At 51.2% G+C, this 26315-nt stretch overlaps 11 protein-coding genes across 11 annotated transcripts; 5 read left to right on the forward strand and 6 right to left on the reverse strand.

Annotated features, from left to right (window-relative positions):
• Positions 1-41: 41 nt before the first annotated feature.
• Positions 42-1718, forward strand: PtrM4_141250 (ARO8, Transcriptional regulator protein; the record flags this gene model as incomplete). Its single annotated transcript, XM_001937864.1, has 2 exons — positions 42-255; positions 313-1718. 2 exons carry the CDS (start codon positions 42-44, stop codon positions 1716-1718), a joined length of 1620 nt encoding a protein of 539 aa, XP_001937899.1.
• A 470-nt stretch (positions 1719-2188) lies between these two features.
• PtrM4_141260 (major facilitator superfamily MFS-1) lies at positions 2189-3718 on the reverse strand (the record flags this gene model as incomplete). Its single annotated transcript, XM_001937863.1, has 1 exon — positions 2189-3718. One exon carries the CDS (start codon positions 3716-3718, stop codon positions 2189-2191), a length of 1530 nt encoding a protein of 509 aa, XP_001937898.1.
• A 760-nt stretch (positions 3719-4478) lies between these two features.
• On the forward strand, positions 4479-5399 carry PtrM4_141270 (uncharacterized protein; the record flags this gene model as incomplete). The annotated part of the gene is made up of 1 exon (XM_001937862.1): positions 4479-5399. One exon carries the CDS (start codon positions 4479-4481, stop codon positions 5397-5399), a length of 921 nt encoding a protein of 306 aa, XP_001937897.1.
• A 1042-nt stretch (positions 5400-6441) lies between these two features.
• On the reverse strand, positions 6442-11860 carry PtrM4_141280 (uncharacterized protein; the record flags this gene model as incomplete). The annotated part of the gene is made up of 3 exons (XM_066109504.1): positions 6442-8187; positions 8257-11446; positions 11775-11860. The coding sequence occupies 3 exons, from the start codon at positions 11858-11860 to the stop codon at positions 6442-6444; spliced, it is 5022 nt and encodes a 1673-aa protein (XP_065960426.1).
• A 1379-nt stretch (positions 11861-13239) lies between these two features.
• On the reverse strand, positions 13240-13664 carry PtrM4_141290 (uncharacterized protein; the record flags this gene model as incomplete). Its single annotated transcript, XM_001937861.2, has 2 exons — positions 13240-13480; positions 13531-13664. The coding sequence occupies 2 exons, from the start codon at positions 13662-13664 to the stop codon at positions 13240-13242; spliced, it is 375 nt and encodes a 124-aa protein (XP_001937896.2).
• An 863-nt stretch (positions 13665-14527) lies between these two features.
• PtrM4_141300 (DUF3807 domain containing protein) lies at positions 14528-15198 on the reverse strand (the record flags this gene model as incomplete). The annotated part of the gene is made up of 2 exons (XM_001937860.2): positions 14528-15127; positions 15175-15198. 2 exons carry the CDS (start codon positions 15196-15198, stop codon positions 14528-14530), a joined length of 624 nt encoding a protein of 207 aa, XP_001937895.1.
• Positions 15199-15434: 236 nt separating this feature from the next.
• PtrM4_141310 (uncharacterized protein) lies at positions 15435-16495 on the forward strand (the record flags this gene model as incomplete). The annotated part of the gene is made up of 2 exons (XM_001937859.2): positions 15435-15968; positions 16409-16495. 2 exons carry the CDS (start codon positions 15435-15437, stop codon positions 16493-16495), a joined length of 621 nt encoding a protein of 206 aa, XP_001937894.2.
• A 548-nt stretch (positions 16496-17043) lies between these two features.
• On the reverse strand, positions 17044-18124 carry PtrM4_141320 (sugar kinase; the record flags this gene model as incomplete). The annotated part of the gene is made up of 3 exons (XM_001937858.1): positions 17044-17844; positions 17897-17994; positions 18046-18124. 3 exons carry the CDS (start codon positions 18122-18124, stop codon positions 17044-17046), a joined length of 978 nt encoding a protein of 325 aa, XP_001937893.1.
• Positions 18125-18741: 617 nt separating this feature from the next.
• On the reverse strand, positions 18742-20737 carry PtrM4_141330 (PWWP domain containing protein; the record flags this gene model as incomplete). The annotated part of the gene is made up of 5 exons (XM_001937857.2): positions 18742-19494; positions 19543-19921; positions 19978-20347; positions 20434-20529; positions 20587-20737. The coding sequence occupies 5 exons, from the start codon at positions 20735-20737 to the stop codon at positions 18742-18744; spliced, it is 1749 nt and encodes a 582-aa protein (XP_001937892.1).
• Positions 20738-23631: 2894 nt separating this feature from the next.
• PtrM4_141340 (uncharacterized protein) lies at positions 23632-24185 on the forward strand (the record flags this gene model as incomplete). The annotated part of the gene is made up of 2 exons (XM_001937854.2): positions 23632-23709; positions 23766-24185. 2 exons carry the CDS (start codon positions 23632-23634, stop codon positions 24183-24185), a joined length of 498 nt encoding a protein of 165 aa, XP_001937889.2.
• Positions 24186-25084: 899 nt separating this feature from the next.
• Positions 25085-26079, forward strand: PtrM4_141350 (uncharacterized protein; the record flags this gene model as incomplete). Its single annotated transcript, XM_066109505.1, has 3 exons — positions 25085-25272; positions 25325-25968; positions 26024-26079. The coding sequence occupies 3 exons, from the start codon at positions 25085-25087 to the stop codon at positions 26077-26079; spliced, it is 888 nt and encodes a 295-aa protein (XP_065960427.1).
• Between the last annotated feature and the right edge of the window lie 236 nt (positions 26080-26315).

The following is a 26315-nucleotide window of genomic DNA, read 5'->3' on the forward strand; positions in this document are numbered from 1 at the left end:
CTAAGAAGCGAACCCAAGTCAGAACTGATATTATATACACAATGCCACCACCGTCCGCGGTCGAAGTGTCAGCTACTTCAGACACTTCTGGAGTCACTCTCCCGAACCCGCTGAGTGCACCAGTGCAGAGCAACGAGATCCATGGAAGAAGAAAAAAGACGGCTGTGTCACAATGGGGTGTGGCCGCGCCGGCGGATACAGCAAACTTTCGGCTCAGGTCCCATGATCACAAACCAAAGGCCAAGCAATGGAGTCGTATGTTTTACTCTAGCATGATGCAATCTCCCCATCAACGCTAATGGGAATACCCAGATATTATGACCAAGGAGGCTAGCATACGAAAGGGAAACTCACTCAAAGAAGCTGCCAAGTTTCTCGGGACACCAGGCATCATTTCTCTTGGCGGCGGTCTACCGTCCAGCGAGTACTTTCCTTTCGAAGAGCTTTCCATCAAAGTTCCCAAAATCGGGCACTTTTCAGAGGCCGAAACTAAGGAATCTGGTGTGATTATTACAGCCGGTAAACATGATCTCGCAGAGAACAAATCTACCTTCGATATCGCTACGGCGTTCAATTACGGACAGGGAGCTGGTTCTGCACAACTCTTACGGTTTATGACGGAGCATACAGAGCTGGTGCATGACCCACCGTATGAAGACTGGAAGTGTACAATGACGGTTGGAAGCACATCTGCCACAGATATGCTTCTACGCATGTTTACGCGGCCAGGCGAAATGATTCTATCTGAAGAGTATACCTTCTCCGCCTTTGTAGAAACCGCCCGACCTATGGGCGTACGCGTATGCAGTGTCCCGATCGACAATGAAGGTCTCCTTCCAGCAGAGATGAACAATATTCTCACAAACTGGGACCAAACCGCCAGACGCGCTCCAAAACCACATCTCCTCTACACTGTACCCACCGGCCAGAACCCCACAGGCGCAACGCAAAGTGCAGAGCGACGACGAGCCCTGTACAAAGTATGCCAAAAACACGACATCCACATCATAGAAGACGAGCCCTACTACTTCCTGCAAATGCAACCTTACACAGGCCCCGACGCCCCTGCCGTACCCCCGCCCTCTTCCCACGCCGATTTCATCAAAACCCTCGTCCCCAGCTACCTCTCCATGGACACAGACGGTCGCGTAATCCGCATGGACTCGTTCTCAAAAGTCATCGCGCCCGGCTCACGAGTCGGCTGGATCACAGCGCCCGCCCAAGTCGTCGAGCGCTACGCCAAATACGCAGACGTATCCACGCAGAACCCGTCTGGTATCTCGCAACTCGTCCTCTTCAAGCTCCTCGATGAACACTGGGGCCACGCCGGCTACCTCGACTGGCTCATCCACATCCGCATGCAATACACCGCGCGCCGCGACATCATCCTCGCTGCGTGCGAAAAGTACCTCCCGCGAGAGGTCATGGCGTGGAAACCGCCAATGGCCGGTATGTTCCATTGGATGCAAGTCGATTTCAGGAAACATCCTGCGTATCCTGAGAAGAGCATTGAGAGTATCGAGGAGAGTATTTTCATGCGCGTGATTGATCATGGTGCGTTGGTTATGCGGGGGAGCTGGTTTTATGCGGATAATGAGGAGGAGCATGATACGTTGTTCTTTAGGGCGACGTATGCGGCTGCGCCGGGGGAGAAGATTGAGGAGGGTATTAGGAGGTTGGGAGAAGCGGTTAGGGAGGAGTTTGGTTTGGGCGTTTAGATGGATATATGCATTGTCAGAGGACAGGAGCGCTTTTGCATTTTTTGCTAAGGGTATACATATTATCAAGGATACATAAATTTGGAAGAATGGCAGGCATGACTAGCACTCGCATTGTATTTGAAAAACAAGCCCAGGATAGTAGAAACTAATCGCATGTGTGATTACGGGGAGAATCCTTGTTTAACCTATTGGGCGTTTTCACAAGGTCTGTAGGCGCCAGGCTCAGGTTTTAAAGGCAGATTTGTACTCCTGAGACGCGCTGTATTTGGCAGGCCCCGCGTATTAATCCCGGTCTTTACCGTGGTCAATATCTATAGTCTTCAACCCACGTCTCTTGTAGGATCTACTCGGTATTGACATTCTCAACTGCCTACTACATCTCAAGACTGCTGTGGGACATAGAAGAGCTCCGTTATTGCCTGATGCAGAGAAAAGTCATACACAGAATCTGACTCATCTCACTTCACCTAAGAGCTATCCTTGCTCTTCCTTCCGTCGCTCTCATCATCACTATCCGTATCGCTTACCAATCCAGCCAGGGCCTCGTCATCTAGACTCTCAACATCATCTTCTCTCCCAGCATCTTTGTTAACCTTGACATTCACGAACAACACCCACAGTCCGAGGTCATATGTGATTCTGCAAGCGCCGCTTGCCAAGAACGCAATCCAGAAGTTGTCGTGTCCAGAAAGGAAGCCGGTGATTGATGGTCCAGCGCTAGCCGCTAGCGTACGCAGCATACCCGTAATACCCATGACACCTGTGCGCTCCTCTGGCTTTACGACTGCAGCGATAAAGGCCGCACGAGGGGCTTGATCCATACTGTTTAGTGCAGCTCGAAATAATAGTAGGCCCACTGTCCAGCCAACACCCGATGGTAGCGGGATGAAAGCACTAGCAAGTGAGGATGGGATATGTGTGAACACCATCGTATTGATGAGACCGATACGTTTAGCCAGCGGTCCGGCGAAGATTGCACCGACAGCGCAGAGGAATTGCGAGGCTGATGTAATGTCTCCGAGTGTCGTCTTAGGGACGTGGAACTTCTGCTCGACGTAGTAGTTCATTAGCGAGTAAGGAGTCATACCATCTGCCAAGCTATCAATGGCCAGAAGAATCCAAAGCCTGAACATGATCGATCGAGTAGGCTTCGATATCTGACTGAAGTAACTTGCTTTCTTCGCGGATGGTGCGACTCTCGGGTTGGCCTGTCTTCCTATATTGTTGCGATCTTCCTCAAACCCGTCGGTGGTGCTGGGAGTCATGGCTTCCAGAAGTACCTCTTCTTCTTCCTCGTCATGTCCACCTCGTCCTCGTTCATTCATTTCTGCATGCTTTTCACCGGCAACTTCACATCTGTTGCTCAGACACAGGCACAGAATGCTTCCGAGGACACCAAAGGCTGCGTATCCCCAGAACAAGGTATGATATGCCTTGGTCACATTTCCGCTGTGCTTCTCGAGTGCATGTACCGTTCTTCCGGCGACCTCTGCTCCAATTGCTCCTGCCATTGTTGTCGCTGTAACATACCAAGCCAATACATCGCTTCGGGTCTTGTCATCCGTCAATCCACTTAGTATGCTCTCTTCAACAGCCCTGAATGGACCGCAGTCGGCACCAGTGACAGATATAATGCCGAATACGGCAGCGAGGAGCAGAATCCAGAAGTTTTCTGAAAGCGCGAATGCGACGCCTGAGCCAGCCATCATCACACTTCCCATGAATAAAATTCGTCTCCGGCCAAGCTTGTCCGCCACAAGGGTAAGTAGCAACGAAAGCAAGACATCTCCAAGCAGTGTCAAAGTCATGAAGACTCCAATCCTCCCATCGGGAAACTTCAGCGAGGAGAAGAAGAGGGCTAGAATAAGACTCGGTATGCCGGCCGTGAACATGCGTAGGGAACGCAGCGATATGATGATATAAGCATCTCGTCCTGTTGCGTTGAGGGATGTAATTCCGAGAAAACCAGCAACTCGCGAGATCGCAGTAGGAGCCATGGTAACAATGTGACTACACCGCACACTTGAGGACGACCAAAGAACTCGAGCGCAATGTACGTGACACCGAAAGATAAAGAAAGGATAAAGAAGAAGAGAAAATCCGCATGCTACCTCGCGACGAGTGATCGCGTGTCGTACTAGTGTGCCAGCAGTAACTATACCCGTCCCGGGTTTAAGCTACTAAGCCTTTCTGAGTCACACATAGTGCTGCGGTTATGCATGTTCTAGAATCTGGTTGGGTGCTTTGTCTTTTCCGCGTCTGTTTTCCGTGTCTATTTTGATTGTGACTGCTGGAGACGCTGCAGGCTGCGCGGCCGAGACGCGGAAGGCAACCCCGCATCAAGGTGAAGGTGTGACTCTGCATCATTAGCCCGAGGGCTAGCTTATCGCTGTCACGTGTCTGTGTGGTATCTCAGCGACGTGCTCGCAACACTGCAATACAAAGAACTGTACGGCCCAATTACTTGAGAGTCGGATAGATTTCTGAGGGTTGAGCACAGATGAGGGGCTGCATCAAGACCCTTCTTCTTTGTTCCACCGATATTTCCGCCTCAACTTGGTAAACGATTGACGTTCATCAGACGCGCTTTACATAACTACACCTATCCTTCTGGTATCACTCACATTACCACACTCATGACCTACCTCTCAGCGACCCAGCGCTAAATGAGCAAGCGGTGCCTCGTCTAGAAACGGCCGCCCCACCTCGTAGCACCAACTTCACCGGGCTACCAAAAGCCACAGCTATATCCACACCATGGACAGCATGCAGCCATCATTTGGAGATGCGTTCGAAAGTATGCTCCCAAATGAGCTCAAGCAGGCAATCTTCAAATTGGCGGCGGCCGACAACAGCGACGAAATAAACATCAGTCTCTCGGAAGATGACGAAGCATCTCTTCAAGCACCAGCTATTGACTTCCTGCTGAAGTTGAAGCAAGAGTACCCAGCCACCATATACTCTCACGCACTAAGCTTCCTCACGGGTCCTACCATGCGATGGGTTCTGAAAAGCGAGTGGGAGCCACACCGCCGTGTTCTTGCTGCTTTCCGGGCCAAGGTTCCTCTGGATATTCGACAGAGTATCAAGCATCTCTACATGCCCAAAGTGACCATTAGAGGCGTCATCGACCCTTCCACACTTGCCAACAAAAAGGAAGATCTGAAATTCGTCACTTTGCCAGACGGGGAGGACTATTCCCCTTACCTGGATTCCCTGCATAAAGAAGGCTTACACGGTAACAACGCGGGGAGGTTGATCATGAAAGATCTCCAAGGGACAATCATGCTGATTCCATACGTTTTTCCTTGCCTGGAAAAGTTTGACTTCAGTCTTGACATGTTTGACTGTCTCCCACCAGCCATTTCACATCACCCTCTCACAGATTCCGTCAGCCGACTTCTCCGACATGAAATTGCCTTCAACATGTCCTTGATTATGATCATGCTGACATCGCTCAGAAGCCTGCGCAATGTCAACAATGTCGACATACGTATCTTCTGGGGCGACTTTTTCCGACGAAATCGTAGGTTCGACTACAGCGTCAGCAAGGAAGATGAGGATAAGCTAGAGATTCTGTTTAGCCGGGAACTCATCAAACACGCCCCGGCAAAGAGCATCACCAGTTATGCCAAGCAGCAGGGCATATATGTCATGGGGGACAAGGTTACAGCATGATAGTATCGAATGGATCAAGGTGCAGATGCCGACACATAGCAATACAAAGTCATGCCTCCAAATTTGGCCAAGCAGTACTTCGTGTGCATGAGATCTAGGCAGTCGGGACTAGTCCATCATTTTGTGTATCAATGATACTTATCGGTATCAAACAACACAAGAAATGACTTGTACTTGAGGTCTCGCCTTAACCTGAATCAAAAACTTTCTGTATATGGGCAACCGATCCAACATGTGCTTAGATGCTTGGCTGTAACTCTTCATATATTTAAGACCTCTGAGCCTAGAAAACACATCTTCAACGTCCACGGATGGATATTCCCGAGAGTAAGTCCAGTATATCGCTATGTTTTGAATCGCATCTCGTTGGCGGTCCATCAAAGCACCCAAGAAAGAGCGGCATTGCAAACGATGCTCCAATTCAAAGGTGTTCAGCTCAAACACGAGAAGCGAGGCCTCTGCGTGGGTTTTTTGACACACATGCTGGAAAGAATTTCGGTCATGATCTTAGGCCTACACCCCCACTATCGCGATGGACGTATGTCGACACCACCTAAAACAATACCGTAAATCATCTTAATAGATGTGAATTAGTTTCGTTCCACAGTATAATGGATTTAGCTATCAACTTTGATTCCAGAACAATAATGTAGTTTGTTGATACGGCTAAGGTATCGGAATCACCTTCGTTGCAACGAGTTGAAATGATTGTGATTGTTCTTGTTGTTCTATGGAGGTGGAGGGAGGTCGGCAGTAAGGCAGCAGCTAGAGCTCGGACCACACGGCTTAGTCAGCCGTGTAATCCAAGCTCGTGCATGCAGCAACCAGCTGCCTTATCTACCGCAGGTTCGATTCCCAACACTGACTATCTTTTCTTTTTGTGCCGGGAGATCAGATCCGTCCCCAAATCCTCCAAATCTGTAATAATATCCTGCTGCCGAAATGTAGCTAGTTGCCTATCTCGGCTAGCGCTATACGCCTTCCTGTATGCCCTTATGTCCTCCTCTTGTGTCCTTCGTTATCGCGCACACGTGCCCGTTGACTACTTGGTGCCTTCAAGGTTGCTGAGCTCGGTGCTCTCGGTCGTGGGCTTGGTGTTGCGATCACGGTTGACCCACCCTTGCACTCGGAGGTTGAGCTCGTTAGAGTTGATGAGGTTCTCTATCGCGGCGTTGCAACCTGCCTTTGTCATAGAGTCTGCTGGGTTGTCGCGACCGTCGATCCATCTGATATCCATGAGTTCGCTGCGCTCGTAGGCTTCGCGCATTGCCATGATGTCAATCATAAGGCGTTTCTCCTTGGTGGTGCCGAGCTTGACAAGGCAATCGTATAGCGATCGCGAGTCGGTGCATACCACGATGGGGACCTTAGGTAAGTTGAGTCGTTCCATGACCATATCAATGGTGCCGCCGATCGCGACTGCGATATCTACGCCGTGCGCCATCGCGTAGATCTCGGAGGCGAGGACGCTCCTGGTGATCCGCTTGCATTTGACTGAGGACCAGTGGACGATGTTGCCACGTATCCCGAAGTTTGTGTCGCTTGAGGTGACTTCATTGCCGAGTACGATGACGAATCCCATCTGGGAGCTCATATCCTTGTTGTTGGCAAAGGACGCGTCGACTAGGGTAAACAGCTTGAGGTTGCGTATGTCCAGAGGTACGTAGGTCAACCCATGGCAGAGGTTCTTCTTTTGCCATTCGATGCGTTTGTTTAACTTGGATATTTCTTCTTTTGTAGGCTCACTCGCTTGCGCAGCAGCGGCGAGGTCGAAGCTTGCTTCGGGTTGACAGATTGTCGCGATGTAAGCGCCACGTGCGCGTTGTTGAATGTACGTCTTCTTGTCAGTTGCGATCTCCAGTTTCTCACCTTGTTTCTTTTGGCGTAGTGTGATCACGCCGTCTGTTGTGAGACTAACGACGCACCCGTTAAAGTCGATAGGGTTGTTAGTAGTAAGAAACTGCTTCTCTTTGGCGCTGAAGCGCAGCTCCTTGCTCTCCTTATTGGCAAACACGTCATCGGACAGACCGAGCGTGTCATCAGTTTGCATGCCGACAATACCAAAGCCTAACGCCGTTGGCTTGGTGATTAAGAGGCACGGGTCATAGGTTGATGTTTCCATCCCGAGTGTCGTGGTATGGTGTTTGAAGTAGGTTGACCACCAGTACGCTCCTGCCTCGGCGATGCCGTACAGCGGCTTCACGACCACCATGATGGTGCCTTTGGGGTAGACATTGCGGAGTTGCGTGGGAAGATCCGCGATGATCGTGCGCTGGAGATGGTCATCGGCTTGCGTGTACGCCTGCGTGATATCTCGAAGCCATAGCGTCATGCCCATTTGAAGCAGTGAGGGTGCAAGCGCGATAATAATGCGCTGACTGGCGCGCTGGATCGTCGGGCTTTGTGTGAGCACAATCCGTTTTCCATCATCGGCATAACCCTGAACAACGAGGCGCGATTTCTCGTACGGCTTAGTGGTAGTTTTGCCTTTGACCTCGTTGACAATCCGTGACTTAAAGACGCGGATGCCACCATGGCGCTGAGGGTCATACTCCTCGAAGCGGAACACTCCGCGAGTGATCAGCGCGTCAATCTCTGCCTTGGTGGATAGTTCGAATGGTTCGCCTAGGGTTGTGATCTTGCCAGTGGCACGCAGCTTCTTGGACAGCACTAAGTCGTCCTCCTCGCGTTGCGTGAGGTTGACGTCGTTGGTCTCGATGGGAGCTGGTTTTGGCTTGTTTTTGGAGCCTTTGGGGCGACCGCGCTTTCGTGGAGGTGGAACTTCTGTCTCTGGGATAAACTCGTCATCGTCCGCATCCCCGCAATTGTCGTTGTCGTCGTCGTCGCGCGGGATAACGGTGGAGTTGTTGCGGTGGTATGGCTGCACCGATGTGACTCGAAATGTCGCCTGCCTGCCGTCGACGTCGACAATCGCGGCGGTTAGGTCGTCGTTCATGGCGATGAGGGTATGGGGACCAGTCCAACCGCGGTTCTCGCGCCAAACCTTTACGCTGCTCTGGATCGGGAGCTGAAGCGTTTCAATGACGTTCGGTCCGTTGCGTGTCGCAAGTGCGTCGTTCACCTGGCGTTTTGCTTTGATCTTGCGGACCTCCGCCATCGCGTTCTTTATCGCTTTCGCGCGCGCGCTGATGGATGGTGATGGCGGCGATGTCTTGGATAGGCGGGGGTAGGTGCCAAAGACGAGGAGAGTAGGCACAAGGCCATCTGGACCAGCAGTGTCGTTGACGGCTTTCACAGCCATCTGGAGGAGGTGTTCAGATGACGTGTCGCTGTCTATGTCGGCGGAGATGACTTCGAAGGCACGGCGGATGGCCGCATGGTACCGCTCCACCTTGCCGATGGAGTTATGCGCCTCGACAGGCACCTCGTCAACCTCGATGGCCATTGTCTTTGCATTGTTGACAAACTCCTCGCTCGCAAAGTTCTTGCCAGCGTCGGTGGCTATGACATCAGGCGGACCAACGTACATATCGATCCACATGGCGCGGAGTGTGTCCCATGTTGTGCTTGCTTTCATGTCGGTGAGAAAGCGCGCTGCTTGGAAGGCAGTTGCTTCGTCAATAGCATGAAGTACTGGCCTCTGATTAATGTACATCACGTCGACGATAAGTCGATAGTTGAAGTTGATATCGTCGCGGAGGGTAAACCGAAATCGTCCTGGCGCCTTGCCAGTAATCTGACATTGGTGACAGAACTTGTTGATCTTTTCGATGGTCGCCGCATCGACTTCGTCATAACCTGCTCTCGCGAGGACCTTGTAGAGTCGTCCCGCAGCTGGATGACCAAAGCGCCGATGGAGTTGCGCAAGCTCTACCTCGGTGAGGTAGTGCGTCGCGGTCTCTTGGTCGTCGAGCAGGAGCCATGGGTGTCCCCATTTGCGCACAATGGGGTACTCCCGTGACTCGTGTACAAGCACGTTGTCAACATTGTTGAGGTAGATCCCGTGGCGGTCCATGTCTGCAAGGCACAGCAAGAAAGGCGTGTTGGTCGGCATCACCGCAAAAAGTATAACGCCGAGCGGGGTTTTGACCTTCACCTCGCCAAGTGAGAGACACTCTGGGTTATCTCCAAATCGAATTCGGTGGCGACCTGCCGTGGACTCATTGATCGTGGCCGATGGCTGGAGGCGTTGCAGTGCCATGACCTGGGTCTTTCCTGCAGTGGAGACTCCGGCCGCGCCGGTGTCGGGCATGATGCCTTGGAAACAGTGAGCACCATATCGGTGATCGAAGGTGAACATGTGGGGTGCCTCCTTTGCAGTCTCCGACGCGTATGGGTCGATCCCAGTGATCGCGTGGGTCGCCGCGGCGTCGTTGAGGTTGATGGTGAGCGCTTGCCCGTCGATGGTTCCGCAAGCAGCGGTGTTGAATTGTTCATGTTGGAAGTACGCATCGAGGTCATCAACGCGGTTGCCGTCGTCGTCCTCTGCCTCGTCATGAAGCTCGATGCCTTCGAATCCGGCGAGGAACACGTCGTAGTCGTCATCGAGATCGTGGTTTTGGACATAAGTCTTGAAGCGTTGGTGCGACTCATTGCGCTCCTCGTGTGAATGTCGCGTTGACCAGCATCCTTGTTTGCCGCACACATAGCACTTTTTATCGTGCGAGCGGCGGGGAGGGTATCGCGGTCGTGACAGCGTCGGTCCGCGGTTGAAGCGACCGGTGCCATAGCCTCGGGGTCTGTCGCGAGGTTCGTCGTTTCGGTTGTATCGTCGGTTTGTGTAGAAGATGTCATCGTCTGTCTGTTCATTGTCATAGTTGAACTGCGTTCGAGCATGCGGGTGACAGCGTTGCCAGTTACCGACGGCGTTGCGGAGCTCTGAAGCGACTGCTTCAAAGGTCGACGCAGGTCGGATCAGGACTGCGCTGCAGGCTTCGACACCCTGGCATGCTGACACAAGTTGTCCGGTGAGGCTTGACTCGCTGAGTCCATTCTGCTGAGCCATCGCTTGGTACAGCTTGTGGAGCTTGTCGATGAGCAAGTCAAGGCATTGCGCAATTGTCTTGTCAGGATTACTTGCGATGACGTCCTTTAGCATAATGGTGCGCCATTCGTTCAAGAACAACTGGTAGTTCTCGGTAGTGTGGAAGTAGGCGCCCAGTTTCGCGATGATGTCTTCGTATCCAAGGTCAAGTGGAGCGATAGATTGGTAGTAGTAAGTTGACGCTTTGCCAGTAAGCATAGTGGAGATGGCTAGCTTGTAGCGGTCAGTTTGGCCAGGTTGAATGCCGACTTTGGCGCAAAGCTCTCGAAAGATGACCAGTTTGTGACTGAGCACGTCATACTTGTCACCACTGAACTTATCGTTGTTATTGTACAGCTTCGCGAGGTTTGTGAGTGCTGTCACGTTGAGTTGAGCTGGCGACGGTGAGTACTGTGCTTGTGGGTATCCTGTTGGTGGCTGCGGAGGGTTAGGGTAACTGTAGTTGCTGTTTGTGAGCTGTCGACACTTGAAACCGTCGACGAGTCGCATAAGCTCAAGCTCGTCGTCAGGCCATATCGGGCACGACGAGAGATGGAGGAGGTTGTACAGTTGCGTTATTACTGTGTCACGACTGTTGATCTGGATGTAAATCCCTCGGTGTCGGAGCAATTCCTTGACTGCTTTCCGGAGCCGCACGTCGACCGCACTTATGATATCTTGAGTCCAATCCTCGAAGGACTTTTGGAACTCCTGGAGGATGAAGAGGTCGAACTGTCCATCGTCTTCAACTTGGACGACCCAATCGAGGACGACAGTGTTCAGTTTGTCGGTGTTTATGACTGTGTCGGTCGGGTCGAGTTCCGCGTTGACATACTCACTCTTGTGCATCTCGGAGTACCACGATCGGTACTTGACGCTCTTGTATGGTGCCATGGTGCTGAAGTCAGTCGATTGTTTGCTGTTAGTTGCAGGCGTTGTCAGTTGTTTTTGTGCGTGGTTGACGCAGATCTTTTCGTTCAAGATCTCCTTCAGAACTGTCGGCGAAAGCGCTACCTTGATAGGTAGTCTCTGCGGGCGGTGCTGTACTTCGCACTCCTTGCTACTGTGAGGTAGGAGGAGTCGCTTCTTGGCCAAGACTACACAGCAAAAGAGCTGATGGGTCTCCTTGTCAGATATCTAGCCGATCTGTGGTGTAGCAACCACTGATCAGTGTTGATACGGCTAAGGTATCGGAATCACCTTCGTTGCAACGAGTTGAAATGATTGTGATTGTTCTTGTTGTTCTATGGAGGTGGAGGGAGGTCGGCAGTAAGGCAGCAGCTAGAGCTCGGACCACACGGCTTAGTCAGCCGTGTAATCCAAGCTCGTGCATGCAGCAACCAGCTGCCTTATCTACCGCAGGTTCGATTCCCAACATAGTTCAAACATACATTTCATTATTCGCTCTTCTGTCATAGTTTGCAGAAAGCGATAGTGGCTCTAGGCGCTTCTGTATATCTGTAGAGCGCACTGCCATGTTGTAACCAGTTAGGATTGGAAGATTAAAATTTCAAGGATTGACTGTCGATCCGGATTAGAGCAGCAAGTGGTGATGAGATCATTTAGAAAGGTTAGGCTGATTGCTATAGCATATGTTTGACAAACTCAGTCGCTTGCTCCTGCGTTACGGGTGATCCGCTAATGTGAATTGATCAACTGACCATGACAACAATCGTTCTTCTACACTACTTGTACACAACCCTACGCTGATTCATTACTTACCAAATCCTGACCTACTATTTTAGATACAGTCAACCGTTGCGCTATTTAGGCTGTCCGCGCGTGTGGGGTATGCATTGATCGTATGAATTCTTGTAGGCTGTAGTCAATCTTCCAAAAAGATTGAAAATAAAGATTGGTATACGCCCCTCTAATAATTGGGGAAGTTTTGTTGCACCCTAAATGATACATTTCATCCTCATATCGAGCGGTTTATACTGTGGGGACGAGATGAGTGCATGGTCTCTTCCTTAGCAAGACAGCTGGAAAGATCTGCTCAGCCGATAAAGATGAAGTAAGGGTCTTCAGCTAAGCATAGGCCGCATCACAATGGCAACGAGGGTAGCACAGGTAATACAAAAATATACGAGTAATGCAAAAGGTCAGGCTTTCACTGTACAAGAATATGTGCATGCACTTGACGGTAAGTATGAGCTGACTAGTGAGATTGAGTATCGTGGTTGCAGTATTACCGTATCCCGACGAAGTACCAAATCTTAACTGCAGGCCAGCTTCTATGCCTCAGGCTCGCTTTGACATTGACCCCGTGCATCCGAAAGCATAAAACCTAGCAGCCTGCAGGTCTCTGCATCCAAAAAGATCATTTATGTTCCAAGCAAAGTTTTACTGAAACCACTTTCGTAGTCTCGAAGGCGAGCTGCTGCCTACATCCACTAGTACTAACCATGATGTATTGGCAATCGCCTCGAGCCGATTAGCAGAATAGCTCAGTTGGTGTCCTGCGCAGAGCCTTTCCAGAAACTATAGTATGTTAACTATCTTTGACGTGTTTTTTAATTAAGTAGATTGGACTTACGACGTGTCGTAATCAAGCCAATGACGATTTGTATGCTCGATCTTGACGTTGACCGGCCCAGACGCAGCTTCCTCGAGAACTGCTCGAAGATCATCTTCATATGCCTTCTTTACGTATTTGCATTGAAAGATGCGCACAACAATCTGTTTCAATCCAGGAAGAAGTCCAAAGAGACTGTGTGCAGTCTCTATAAAGAAGTGAACGCCATTTTCAAAAGACGGAGAAGCTAGTTCAATATGAGCCGAAGTAACCGCTTCGCATTGATAGGGCTTGAGAATCCTCGTCGCATGGTTCGTTTGCGGGTAGACATAGAGAAAGAATCAATGGAAAGAGATGGTGTTGAGCAGGCTAGGAAGCATGGCAGCCTCTGCGTAGATTTGGCGACAGACTCTCAGAAGGGAGATACCAGCAGGCTGCTTTGGTGAAGGTGCTAGCTTGCGATGACGATCGCTGTCAGGGTTTTTCACCCGATAGACCATGCCTCCAAGAGCAAACTCCCAGATCCTGTTGCGGATCTCGGGCGGCAAGCGTAGTAGCGGCGACTGCTGATTGACCTTGACGCTGACGATATATTAGCTTTGACCTGACTGACACAGCAGACATGTACTCACAGCTCCTTCTCACTACGCTTGGGCGTGACGTTGAACAAGCCGTTCTTGAACTTGTGGTATCCGCGTGCAGGGCGTTTGACGACTTTGTCCTTCGATCCTGCCTTGTTGGCGGCAGTAGCCTTACGGGGCACCATTCGGGGCACCATTCGGGGATGTCTGCAGCGGGTCGTAGCTGCCAACGAAGAGGTTGAAGTTGCAAGAGAGAGTGTTTGCGAGGTGGGGTAGCAGGTAAACACACCTGACTAGCGTGGGGCCGCGCACTGAGTGAGCGAGGGAGGAGCGGGGATGGTGAGCGGGGAACTGGTGACTACAGCAAACTGGAAATATAGCCGAGGTGGAGAGCAGTATTGTAATTATAAGGGGTATTGAACTTCATCATTAGAACTCCTGCTTCGCTCTGGGTGTGAGTCATCCACAAGAGTATATGAGTATAAGACCAGGATACACTCACGAACTTCGTACTCGAACAAGACTCGAATTCCATACTTCAACATTTAGAGGCTCATCTCCAAGCCTAAGCCACTGTTGATTCTCTGCTACCTGAACCCATGAACAATTGCCACTAAAGCATCCGTACCCTCACCAGAGAAACAACTGACGGTGTTACTTGAACCATGGTCCCTAATGGACAAGTCAGTATTATGAAGTAAACGAGGCATTAGAAAATCATGTTCAGAAGGACAATATTCAGAGAGAAGATTATTTAAATTCGTCACTGACAATGTCAGACGAGTCAGGAGCTCAGATCACAAGCAGTCTTTTACTCTCGTCTCAAGCCCAACACCGTCTCCGCCTAAGGATGACGATAACAATGTTTTCATCATTGGAAAAGTGGTAGCAAGGGACAGAAGGTGTACTTACAGCTCGAGGATGTTCATGTGCCACACATGCGCAGTGTTGCGATAGTGGCAAGAACTGACTACCACATGTCGGAGTTGTTGCAGACAGCATTACCAAGGAATACCGACAGCCAAGAAGCTGCTATCTCTTTTTCTGTTCAGTAGTCCAGATCCAGAGTGTCGTCCTTTTGCACATCCGGCCCGTTAGCCTGGTGCCATGGATCCCATTCGTCGCTCTCGTCACTACTGTCGTCTACATCTGCACCATTGCGACCACCCCTTCTTCGTGGGAGCCCTCTCTCCAGTCTTTTTTCTTTTCTCCTCTTCGCATATTTATCCCGTTTCCTCTTGGCCTTAGCTTTGCTTGTTGCGCTGGTAGTTGCCCATTGCTGTTTTGGCTTCTCAATAGCATCACTCTGGGCCGTGTCCACGTTCTCGGTCTTGTGCAAGGAGCAGTCGTTTGTGGCAGCAGACATTAACGCTGGAACCGTAGGTATGGAGTCAGCGTCGGATATTTCGCCGTCCTCTTTTCGTAGCTGCCGTTTGCGAAGGATGGCATGAATTTCCGAGTGTCGGAACATGGCGATTTGTTCGTCGGTCAGCGTGCGCTTGGTGCCGTCGGAATAGTAGCCCAGCCCATCGTCCGCTTCGTCGTAGTACTCTTCAGCTGCTTGAGCTTCAGGCTCCACGCCATACAGGACATGCTCAGGTGCCGGGGCGTGTGGGAAATGTTTCGCGTGGAAAGCGCGTAGGTCAGCCTAGGTAAGTCAGCAATTGATCGCGAACCCACTGAAGATGCACTTACGATAGTGACAGTGGGGATCTCCATGATTTAGTTTTCGAGTGGCGTGTAAGCTACGCGCTCAAAAGCGCGGGGTTCACGTGGGCGAATACATGAGTGAGAAGAGAAAGTGATGGAACCCCGAGCTTAAAAGGCGCCTGACGATCATTCACGCGATCACGGGGTCTTGGCTTCACCGCGGCATGACGTCTGTGCTGTCCAGCTCCAACGCCGCGCTCACCAACCCTTGCGACGACAACCTAATGCGCATCTCTTAAACTACCATGAAGCCCGGATCTGTCATCTCCTATCCCTTTGCTACCATTTCCCTGATTCTAGCCTGCACTGCGCAGTCTCGCCCCTTTGACAGCATCATCCAGTCGTTTCACATCCTCAGCGATCAGTCGCCGCTGCGAGACTACATCATGAGCAATCCAGAGGGACAAGTGTCTACTGGTGTCAGTGTATCCGACGTTATCGGGAAGACACAGGAAATTGCCATCTTCAGTGGCCTCACAAGGGACATCGACACCGTCTCCGGACGGTTAGAAGACGCCGCACAGAACGTTACGGTGCTTGCGCCGGACAACAGCGTCATGCGCAGCCTGAAGAGGAAGCCTTGGGAAGACCCCGAAGACTACGACAACTTTGGCGCGAACGCATACGAGGGAAGCAGTGGACAAGATCGCGCGCGGAGCAACCTGGCGCGCTTCGTGCAGCGACACATTATACCAGAGAGTCCCTGGGAAGAGGGCAAGAAAATCAAGACACTTGCTGGCAACGAGATCTGGTGGGAGACCAAGGACGGCCAAAAGAAGGTAAGCTAATCCATGTTACCATGTCGCGCTGCCCAGGTGTTCTACTCCACCCTGCCCCACCTTCTGATGTCGGCATCTTTCGCTTTTCGCCGGCACACTCACACACATATTCAAACTAAATTGCCAAACTCTCATCAATCAACCAATAAGGTGAGATGGCCGAGTTGGTTATGGCGCCAGGTTAAGGTTATCTTAACACATATTCCTGGTCACGAAAGTGGCGTGGGTGTAAGTAATTACAATTGAATTCATTAGTCTAGTTTACTAATATGTTTGTTCAGTCGAGTCCCACTCTCATCAGCATTCGTCTGGCTTTAGTCAGATACCCCAGGTTCTTTTTTTGCTTTTTTGCACTTGATTTAAATAGGACAGCGGTTTCTGTTTTTTTCTGGTCGTCTTTCTATTGCATAGATGGACTGTAAACTAACATTATTTTATAGATCCAGCCCGGCAACGTCGAAGTCAAGAGTATCGCGGACAAGGTCTCCAACGGCGAGGTCTGGGTACTCGGAGGCTCCTTAGCATAAATAAATCGCAAGGCGGAAGTCTCATAGATGCTTGGCTACGAAGATGACTAGGTGAAATTACTTATTTTAATACTCTTGGGATTTTGCAGAGTGCATACTACTCGACTCTTTCCACAAATTATGTGCTCACACATATGGGCATGTAGGCTACGAGCATAGACGGAAGAAACTTGGATAGCACAGAGTGAGCAATCTACTTCGCGTCCGGCATAGGTAGCCAGGCGCAATACCAAGGCCGATGAGAGTGGGAATTATATAAGAATACATACACATAATGCCTACACCTCACTTACCTACTCTAATATACTTGCTAATGATTTATCCCAAAGGATACAACAGTACTCATGAACATGCTTTGGAGACCTCTAGCATCCTCATAGTCATACGCACCGCGATATCAAAGGATGACCCTGGAGAAGACATAATCCAATCAGTTCTCGCACGACATACCGGTGTCGACATGAATGCATCTTAGTCCCGGGTAATATTTTGAATCAAATTGTTGCTCTTATCTTAAACCTAGAACGCATACTTCCAAACCATCACACTCACAACTTAGGTGTCTCCTCCCTCTCCCCAATAATGTTCAAAAACGCAGTGTGCACGTGCTCAGTCAAGTCGCTAGCTTGCAGTGACCGACCCTTCTCCTTGAACGCCAACTTGGAGCACTCCCTCGTAATGCACGATCCACCAAACGCCGCAAGAGCAAGTGTCTCGCTCCTCGACATCTCGGTCCCAATATCCCAAATCTTGTCATGGTATGCCTTCCTGTATGCCAACAGGGTTGCCAGACTGCCCGTCAGTGTGTCACCCTGACCACCCGAGCGCTTCAAACCGCCCTCGCCTTCCGAGACGAGCGTATGTGCGCCATTGGAAATGTAATCCTTGGAGCCCTTCTGTATAATTGTAACGCCACCGAATGCCTTGGAGAGCTTAGCGCAGAGTTCTGATGGATCGCCCTCGTTGACGTCGACGCCCTTTGCCTTTGCCAGTCTTCCGAACTCGACGACGTTGGGAGTGAGAATGCACTCTGTGCAGCCGTCCACAAGCTCTGGTCTCGTCTGCGCAAGGTAGAGACCGTCCGCATCCAGCACGAACGGAATACCTTGTTTCCTCGCCTCCTCAATCACCCTTGCGCACGTATCTTGCATGAGCTCGTCACGACCGAGACCAGGACCGATAACGACGACGTGTAGACGCGATAGCATACCGACAACTTCCGAGCTGACACTCTCGGCGCTCTCAGACTGGGCAAGGTTTTTGGACTGGCGCATATAGGGATGCACCATGAGGTTGGGCGAGTAGGTCTTGATGACGGCACCAGCACCGGGTTCGCATATTACGTGCGACTATGGATTTGTAAGTACAATGATTGGATTTGAGAAAGATCCATGTTCGTACCATGTCGGCGCCTAGTTTCGCGGAGGCCATGGCAGAGAAGTAGGGCGCACCAGTGTAGTCTTCACTACCACCAATGACTGCCACACGACCCAATTGACCTGCATGAGCTCGTTAGACAGTACCGATGCCGCGAATTGTGCGATTCTTACCTTTGTGGAAGCTCTCTAGCATGGGCGGTACCATGTTGTATACCTTCTTGAGGAGATCTTTCCTAGTTGCGCTGGCCATCTTGATTGACTTTTGGGATGTTTGTTGGTGTGTTTAGGGGAGTAACTGAGAAGTGAGATTGAAAAGTTATCAATCGTTGAATGTTGTTGCGAGCTTTCCAGATCGATGGTTTTGTTATGGAGCAAGAGTACGTCATAATGATAGCGGGGCAGACTCTACGCGACGCGCTACAGCTCGCAATGATGCAGACGGGACAGACCGCGGAGAAGGAGGGCGATGAAGATAGCGACAAGGAAACTAATGTACATACGCGTGAATACGTTGACTTCACAATCCGAGAAGTGATGGAATCCTTGCACATCATTTTTGTGTAGTTTCCATTGCTAAGACAGTCTTTTACTCCTGGAAGTCCATCTCCCGAACTTCCTCATAGTCTCCTCATCGAGCTTCACTAATCATACTCGTTCAGCAATATATGTACAAAGATGGCAGATCCACTCGTAGATAGAGTGCACGCATGAAAACCAAGAAATACCCATCCGCGCTTCCTCCAGGCCCGATCAGCCTAAACGGCGAAAGCCATTACCACTACAGCAAAGTCACCATACCGTTGTGACCGACAGCAGAGAGCGATAGAAACACTCGCTCTCTCAGATGCTCACCATGTTGGTGACGGCTTAAGCCTTGGCGGCATCAGCAGTCGCAGCGTCCGTCTCAGTCTCAGCAGCAGCCTTGTCGCCACCCTCAACGCTAGCCTCAGCCTCAGCTTGGGCTGCGGGTGCATCTTTGATGACCTCCTTGTCTGCTTCTGACATGGCAACGTCGCCGTCCGCATCGGCCTTCTTCTCAACAACGGCTTCGGTAGTGGCATCTTCCATCTTGGTGTCCTCTACAGTCTTCTCGGTAGGTGGTACGTCCTCTTTGGCAGATTCAGACTTTTCGCGATCGTCCTCCTTCACACCATTGGTGCCAGCGGGTTCAGCTTCGTTGGCCAGAGCGTTGCTCCATTTGCCGAGGAGCTCACCACAGCGCTTCTTGAATTCAAAGTCCTCCTCCTTGGGGATGGAATCTAGCTTCATAATCGCCTTGAGGACCTTGTGAACTTTGGTCTTCTTGATCACTTCGCCCTCCAGATCATCGTGGGCCTCGAGCTGCTTTAGATATTCAGACATGTTGGTCATGTCCTCGTCCTTGGGTGCCTGGTCGCGCGAGAGGAAGCCCTTTTGCAAACGGTGTCGGAGATAGAGGACTTGCTTTTCTCGCTTTTGAAGCCGCTCCTCTTCGGTCATCGGTGGTTCTTCTGGTACAGCAGCCTCAGCTTCTTCGCTGGCCTTCTTCTTCGACTTTGGCTCCTTTTTGAGTTTCGCGGCACTTGCCTCCTTGGGCGTCTTCGTCGTTAGCTTGAGCTTAGTCTTGGGAGTCTTTGCACGCTATCGAGGGTCAGCATTCATAATTAAAATGAGGAGTTTGACACGCACCTTGTCGTTCTCGTCCTCGGTCTCGTCAGTCTTCTTGCGCTTCTTTGTGGCCTTCTTCTTAGTGGATGGGGCAGCGCCGTCAGCATCCTCCATCTCAACATCCTCCGATTCGTCTACGGCGGTGCTCTTGCGCTTGGCCGACTTCTCGGCCTTCTCTTTCTTCTGCGCCTCCTTTTGCTCACGCTGCTCAATGTCCTCCGCCATCGCAGACTCATGCGCACTAAGCATCTCCTTGAACCAGGATAGCTCGTGGCCTTCAGCAGCGATCTGATATGCCTCCCAAAGGGCCTTGTTCTTCTTCGTCTGGTTGCCGGATTCGACATCCTTCTTGACTTCATCAAGGTCGAAGGGGAGCAGGTCGGTGTTCACTTGCCATGCACTGTGCGATGTATTTAGCAAATTAGAGTCATGCATGACGGAGCACATATTACCTACAATTCGTTTGTGCCCAAGAACATTATGGGATACCGTCGGTCTTTGGCGTTCTTGCCGCCCTCGAGGAAGTCTTCTCGGTATGTGCCATCGATGCGCCTAGCACTGACAGGCCGCTTACTGAGGAGTGATTCAGGGAGCATCTCTTCGTCGCAAACAATCACCGGCCATGGCTGGTAGCCACGCATAGCGACCATGTGCATGTCACCAGGTGACACATTCAGGCGAAGCTCGACTGGCTTCTTTCCCTTCTTGGCTGGTGTCTTCTTTTTGTGTTCTGGAACGCCAGCGCCCGACTTGCGCTTGCCGTTGGTAGCCTTCTTGGGCGCTGGGGTACCGTTTGTGGCCGGCGCGTCGGAGGCAGGTGCGGCTTCTGGGAATAAGAGTCAGTATTTTGGCGTGATGAACAGCAGATGCACATGGAGACTGAAGCTCGAAAAATTATCAAGGTGCACTTACCTGCATCATCACTGGCTGCAGACTTCTCTGCCTGCGCGTCAGCAGTGGCATCATCTTTCACAGCGCCGCCCTCTGATGCAGCCTTGTCTACGGGATCTGATTGAGGATCGCGTTAGTTACCTCCAGGGCAGTTTGCAAAGATTGATTGCTTACCTTCAGCGACGTCCGAGGTGGCTGCGCCGCTCTCCTCGGCTGGCTTAGCCTCTGCGGCGGCGGGCTCTTCCACAGTATCTGTAGAACGCGTCGCCTCCTCAGTCGTGTTGGTGACATCCACCGACGCGGGTGGGTTTGCCTCCTCTGCCATTGTGCGAGTTGTGCTCACGCTTGTACGATGTCGTGTCGACGCGTAAGGGATGCGCAGGGTCGCGAAATACTCTGACGATATGTCGAGCGCGATTTTGGTACCGCGAGGTTGATGGTCGACGGGGTAAGTTGATGGTGCGCGGTGGGTGAGGTGGTTGGGGTCGTATTGTGGTGGAGTGGGGAGGGCGAGAGAGAAGAGATCGGAGACGCAACTCTTGAACTTTCCAGCGACGCCAGGCGCAGCACGTGACGTCGTTTACCCTGCCCGTGACAGACGCGCTATTGCTCCGGAAAAAGTTGGAGGGGTATCACGGCCGTGCCGCGAGGTAGCGATGGAGTTTTGGCGATGTTGCAGCGTGTGGGCGGTGTATTTTGTTTGCTGTTCCTATTATCGCTGCCTTCCAAGGTTTGGCGCGATGCGATGACTTTGGGTCCGTGCTGGAGTACAGAGCAGCCGCGCCTTCGGCCAGGCAACCCGCAGACTTGTCCCTAGCGAACAAAGCTTGGGGATGACGCCAACGTGTCGATTCTCCTCTGGTGTCGCAGCTTTATTGATTGCGTCTCAGCTGCTTTGATAAGCCTTGTGGAATGGTGGGTTGACTTGAGCTGGCAAACCACCAATGACGAGCTGGATGAAGCCCTTGAGGTAAGAGCGCTCGTTGTTGACAAATCGATACTCTTCGAAAGGACCTGTCCCAGCTCTTCCGTGTCTTGCGCAGTCTGTATAATTACAGTTAGCTGATGGGATTGTTCCTATGATGATGGGGAAATGTCGAACGGTTAAGTTGGTGGCGATGTAGGAACGCTGAGCTGCGGGGTCTCGGGCATTCTCAGGGTAGGCTTGTCAGGGATTCTTTGTATTTCGGCTACTATCGAAGCATCGTCAGCTCAGTTACGGTCTATTTCGACGGACGCAAGAAGATACTCACTGTACTCTAACTTGTTCCACTCATCGCATTCATACAATTCCCCTGGATCAGAGCTGCCGACCCTCGCTGCTATTTTGTCGTGCACACCACGAACATCATCTCTCATTGCACGACCGTTGAAGCTTGAAGTTCTCACTTAAAGGCGAATGCGAACTTATAATTGCAATAGATGGGTTCCTTGATCATGGCCCAGTCTGCACCAATGATAGACACCGCTACCACATCGTGAGCCACAGCAACGCCGCAGATGAGCACTACTTGCGCTTCGATGTCGCGATACAGGAAGTTGCCGGAGTCGAAATACCAATGCCTTTGTCATTCCAGTCGAAGACATCGTGTCTTGCCGGTGTGCGTGATTAGCAGCATGTTCTTCTTCCGCCCAAGGGCCAGGTCCTTTTGTATGGCCAGTCAGTACGATCTTCTGGTTTATGTTGAGTGTTTGTACGACGTGACTTAACCCAGTCCTACGCTCAGCCAGCCAGGCCAAGATCCAACTCTTTTAAAACATCCTGCCCTCGATATGCATGCAGTAACCGCCATGAAATTAGGAGTGAAGATACTATCACACAATGGATACGCAAGATCAACGTATCGAGGTCGCATCTTACCCAAAAGTGCACTGCAAATTTGCGATGACGACGAGTTTATGAAACTGACTGTTGAGGTACGCACGCTGGAGTAGGTACTTCGTTTCCAAGCATAGACTTCCAATTGAACTGTTGGTTTTGGTAAAACGGTAGCCGCGAGTATATCTTTCGATGTCAGTCGGTCGGTTGTGATGATCGTGTTAACGACCAGATGAGAGCTATCTCGAGATTACATCCAGAATAGAGTGTGTCCCTGTCCCGCACGGGTTAGATGGCCCAGGATTATCACGGTCCGTAGACAGGGGTTGCCGCATCCGCGCTGGCTATCGATAGCGTGTATCTCCCATCTTTTGGTGTAGTCCGCGGCGGAAGCACATCTGCCACTTCCACTTCCACTGCCACTGCCACCCCAACTCAGCACGCCAATACTCGGTGTTCGTGCAACGCGCGATATGCAGACTTGACATTCCGTCAAGCGCTTCGGAACGGCCGAACAGATCGTGTCGACCTTGTACGAAGGTGTGGAAAAGCTCCTTGAATCGTGAAGTATGGCGAGCGATCGCAGCATAGTGCGCGATGGTGGTCATTGTTGTTGCAGGCGTTTCTCATGGTACGCTCCGAAGAATACTCCCAAAGCTACTGATTGGCTTACACAGATGCGGAGGGCACATCTAGACACGTCTCAACCCACTTGCGTACCTGAATACACGTTCATATGCGCCTCCAATGAAGCCAGTCGTCAACGCTCTCCAAGAGATTGGTGTCCGGTCGGGCGATAAACGGGCGATCGAGGGGCATCGGTACCCCAGACGTGCCATGGTAGTTGCTTTGTACAAATCATATTTATTCCAGAATAGGTGATGGTAAATATCTCTTTGCGCAGAGAGCTTGCGAAATGATGTATCGCTGGCGGTGGCAGGGCGTGGATGGTGTTCGAAGTGGGCGGCTCCCACGACCGATCGACTGGTGGTTGTCGGCGTCGCTAGCGGACTAACAGCCCATCACGTGTGCTCACAATTACTGCAGGGCTGCAACACAGAACAGATGCACAGTAGATTTGGAAATACTCGAGATTTCCCAAGTGTGTGTCGTATCATATTGGATAAAGAGAGTGTAACTGTCAACGCTACTCGACGCAAGTCAGCATTGGATACGCTTAGGGCAGGTGCAAGCCGGCTTGCGCAAGTGCCCCAAAGATGCCCTTTAAATGCTGTCATACGTTCTGAAACACGAGTGTACAGTAGGTAAAAGCCTTACCCGCAAACCCCGTTCGCGCATGCTTAGCGTGGGTTAATCGAAAGACCGGAGATCAGCGGCCCTACGTAGCTTTTGCTGGAAAGTTGCGCAAAACATCCCCACCAGATATCCCCGTCAGAAACATGGCAACTGAAGCGCCCTCCACCAATGATGCCCCGAGTGGTGATTACCAAGCAGTATGGGCGAACAAGTATCGCGGCGTATGTTATCTCAAAGTTGTCCACGATTCTGCGCGACTGCATCTGACACTCCACAGGCGACAGTAGAAGACCTTGACCCCCCGCCTGCACTCTCCATTCAACCCACCGACCCAATCTCATGGGCTCTCATGTCCGGTCTAGAGCGTGATTATACACACCTCACTGTCATCTCGCAAACAAATCGCGCTCTGCTTGGTTACATTAGCATCCCGCACCTTCAACAACTCCTCAAAGAAGGCAAGGTCAAGGATACCGACAAAGTCGAGGCGGCCATGCACAAGTTTCAGCGACGCGGCAGAAGATACAAAGTCATCACCACTGAGACACCGCTGGAGGAGCTAGAGGAGTTCTTCAATGGCGGGGTGGACGGCAGTGGGAAACAGGAGTTTGCAGTTGTGACGGATACCAGCAGGAAATTTGTGCTTGGAGTCGCTACACGTGCGGACCTGGAGAACTTTGCTAAGAGAAGGGCATAATCTGGTTATGAGCTCCAAGGGGTCTCCTGGTGGGATGCATTAAAAGGCGTTTACTGGATACCACATGACCGGTGTTAAGGAAGGCTGGATTCAACACTTGTCTTTGGGACTACGAGGCCTAAGGAAACAATCAAAATCGCATCATCTTATACGATATTCCCAAAGACTCAACATTCATGCGTAGGGATGTGGGGAAATTGCTGGCTATTGGTTACACTAATGCACAAAACTGCCAGCAGTGCGATGTTCCCTATTACTAACACTTTCAAACAGAACCGTAGTGGTCTCGAGAATTCTTGATTGCCTGACCCGTAGTTTTTCCATCTCCACAGAAAGTATACCAGATACCAAGAGTGCGAATGGATGCGACTACACAAAAAACTCCGACGTCATGCTAGATCCATATGCCCCGAATGCTGAGTCATGTCCCCCATCTCATTCCCGATCAAATTGACATGTGTAAACCGCAATCTCGGGTTTCCCCACAAACCGGACTACCGAAGCGGCGGCTCCTTACGTATGTTCTGACAGCCCGATAAGATCCGGGACGTAGAGTTCCAAACTCAACATATTGTCTTTTTCTGATTCTCTGCCGTATCGCTGGCATGCTCGTGTCTTCCCTTCACATGCGCAGTAGACCCCTCCTTCCACACCGACTATCACGGCCCTGGGGACTACCACACCAAAGCGCGCAAAAACCGCCCATAGTATTTCTGTCGCGACAAACGAGATGGTACACTCAGCAAGAAATACCGAAATCGCAGACAGGCGCCGGCACGACCACGCCTGTTCCCTTCGACGCCGCACCGCCCAAGTCGAAAGCGCCCTTTTACTTTGAAGCCGGATATGCGCTCTTCGCGAAACGGGCTTCGCGACCATTTCCTCCACCGTTTCTCTCCATGCCTTCGACGAGCTTCTCGGAACCGCTGAGTACGCACAACCGGAGTAGAGATCGCAGACCGACAGTCAACGGACAGATGATACGAGGAGTTACGAATGGAGACGATGCAGTACTAGTCAGTGAGAGCTTCATTGCTGCAAATGACGGAGTAGGAGCCTGGGCTACACGAGAAAAAGGCCATGCAGCGTACGTTATACTCTCGTTGCTCGTCTCTTTTGCTAACACGAGACCTACGTAGACTGTGGTCGCGTTTGATCGCTCACTTCTGGGCCCTCGAAGTCGAAACAGCATCGTACTCCCCAACTTCACCTCCAAACTTGATCGAATACCTCCAAAACGCCTACAACCTCACCAAAGAAGCCACCTCTGAACCAAACCCTTGGCACGGCACCACCACCGTCTGCGGCGCGCTCCTCGGCGCTGACAATGAGACACCCGACCACCCCTTGCTATACGTAACACAATTGGGCGACTCCCAGATCCTCGTCATCAGACCGAGTACCAAGGAAGTCGTGTACAGGACGCAGGAACAGTGGCATTGGTTCGATTGTCCGCGGCAACTGGGGACTAACAGTCCCGATACGCCAAACGACAATGCGGTCATGGATCGTGTGCCGATTCAGGAAGACGATGTTGTAGTTGCTATGACAGACGGTGTCGTGGATAATCTCTGGGAACATGAGATTGTTGAGAATATATGCGAGAGCATAGAAAGATGGATTGGCGACAAGGAAAAGGATACGGACGAGCAGACGCATGCTGATGGCATGCGGTTTGTTGCACAACAGCTAATGAATGCTGCGAGGGTAATTGCGCAGGATCCGTTCGCGGAGAGTCCGTATATGGAGAAGGCGATTGACGAGGGCTTGTCCATAGAAGGAGGTATGTGGATTCTCGCATGAGATACTCAGTGCGTCTGTGTTAACTCTTACTCTAGGCAAACTCGATGATATTAGTGTCGTTGTTGCGCAATGTAAACGACGCAAAGGATGAGATCAACTACAGTTGTACGACTGAAAACCTCAAAACGAAAGCACCACGTTGATTTGTCACTCTTTCGACATGGGCGCGAAGCAAACCCAGCCAAGTCACCATACAAGTGACAGGCACCCAGGACCCGTTTGTATCTGCATAGCCAATGTCCGCCCTTGGACATGCAAGACATCGGTTGAATTGGGGAGCAAAAGACAGATATCAATGATACCCGCGGCACGAGGCCATGGAATACT

Source organism: Pyrenophora tritici-repentis, chromosome 8 (genome assembly GCF_003171515.1).
Source record: "Pyrenophora tritici-repentis strain M4 chromosome 8, whole genome shotgun sequence".
NCBI classification, from domain to species: Eukaryota; Fungi; Ascomycota; class Dothideomycetes; order Pleosporales; family Pleosporaceae; genus Pyrenophora; species Pyrenophora tritici-repentis.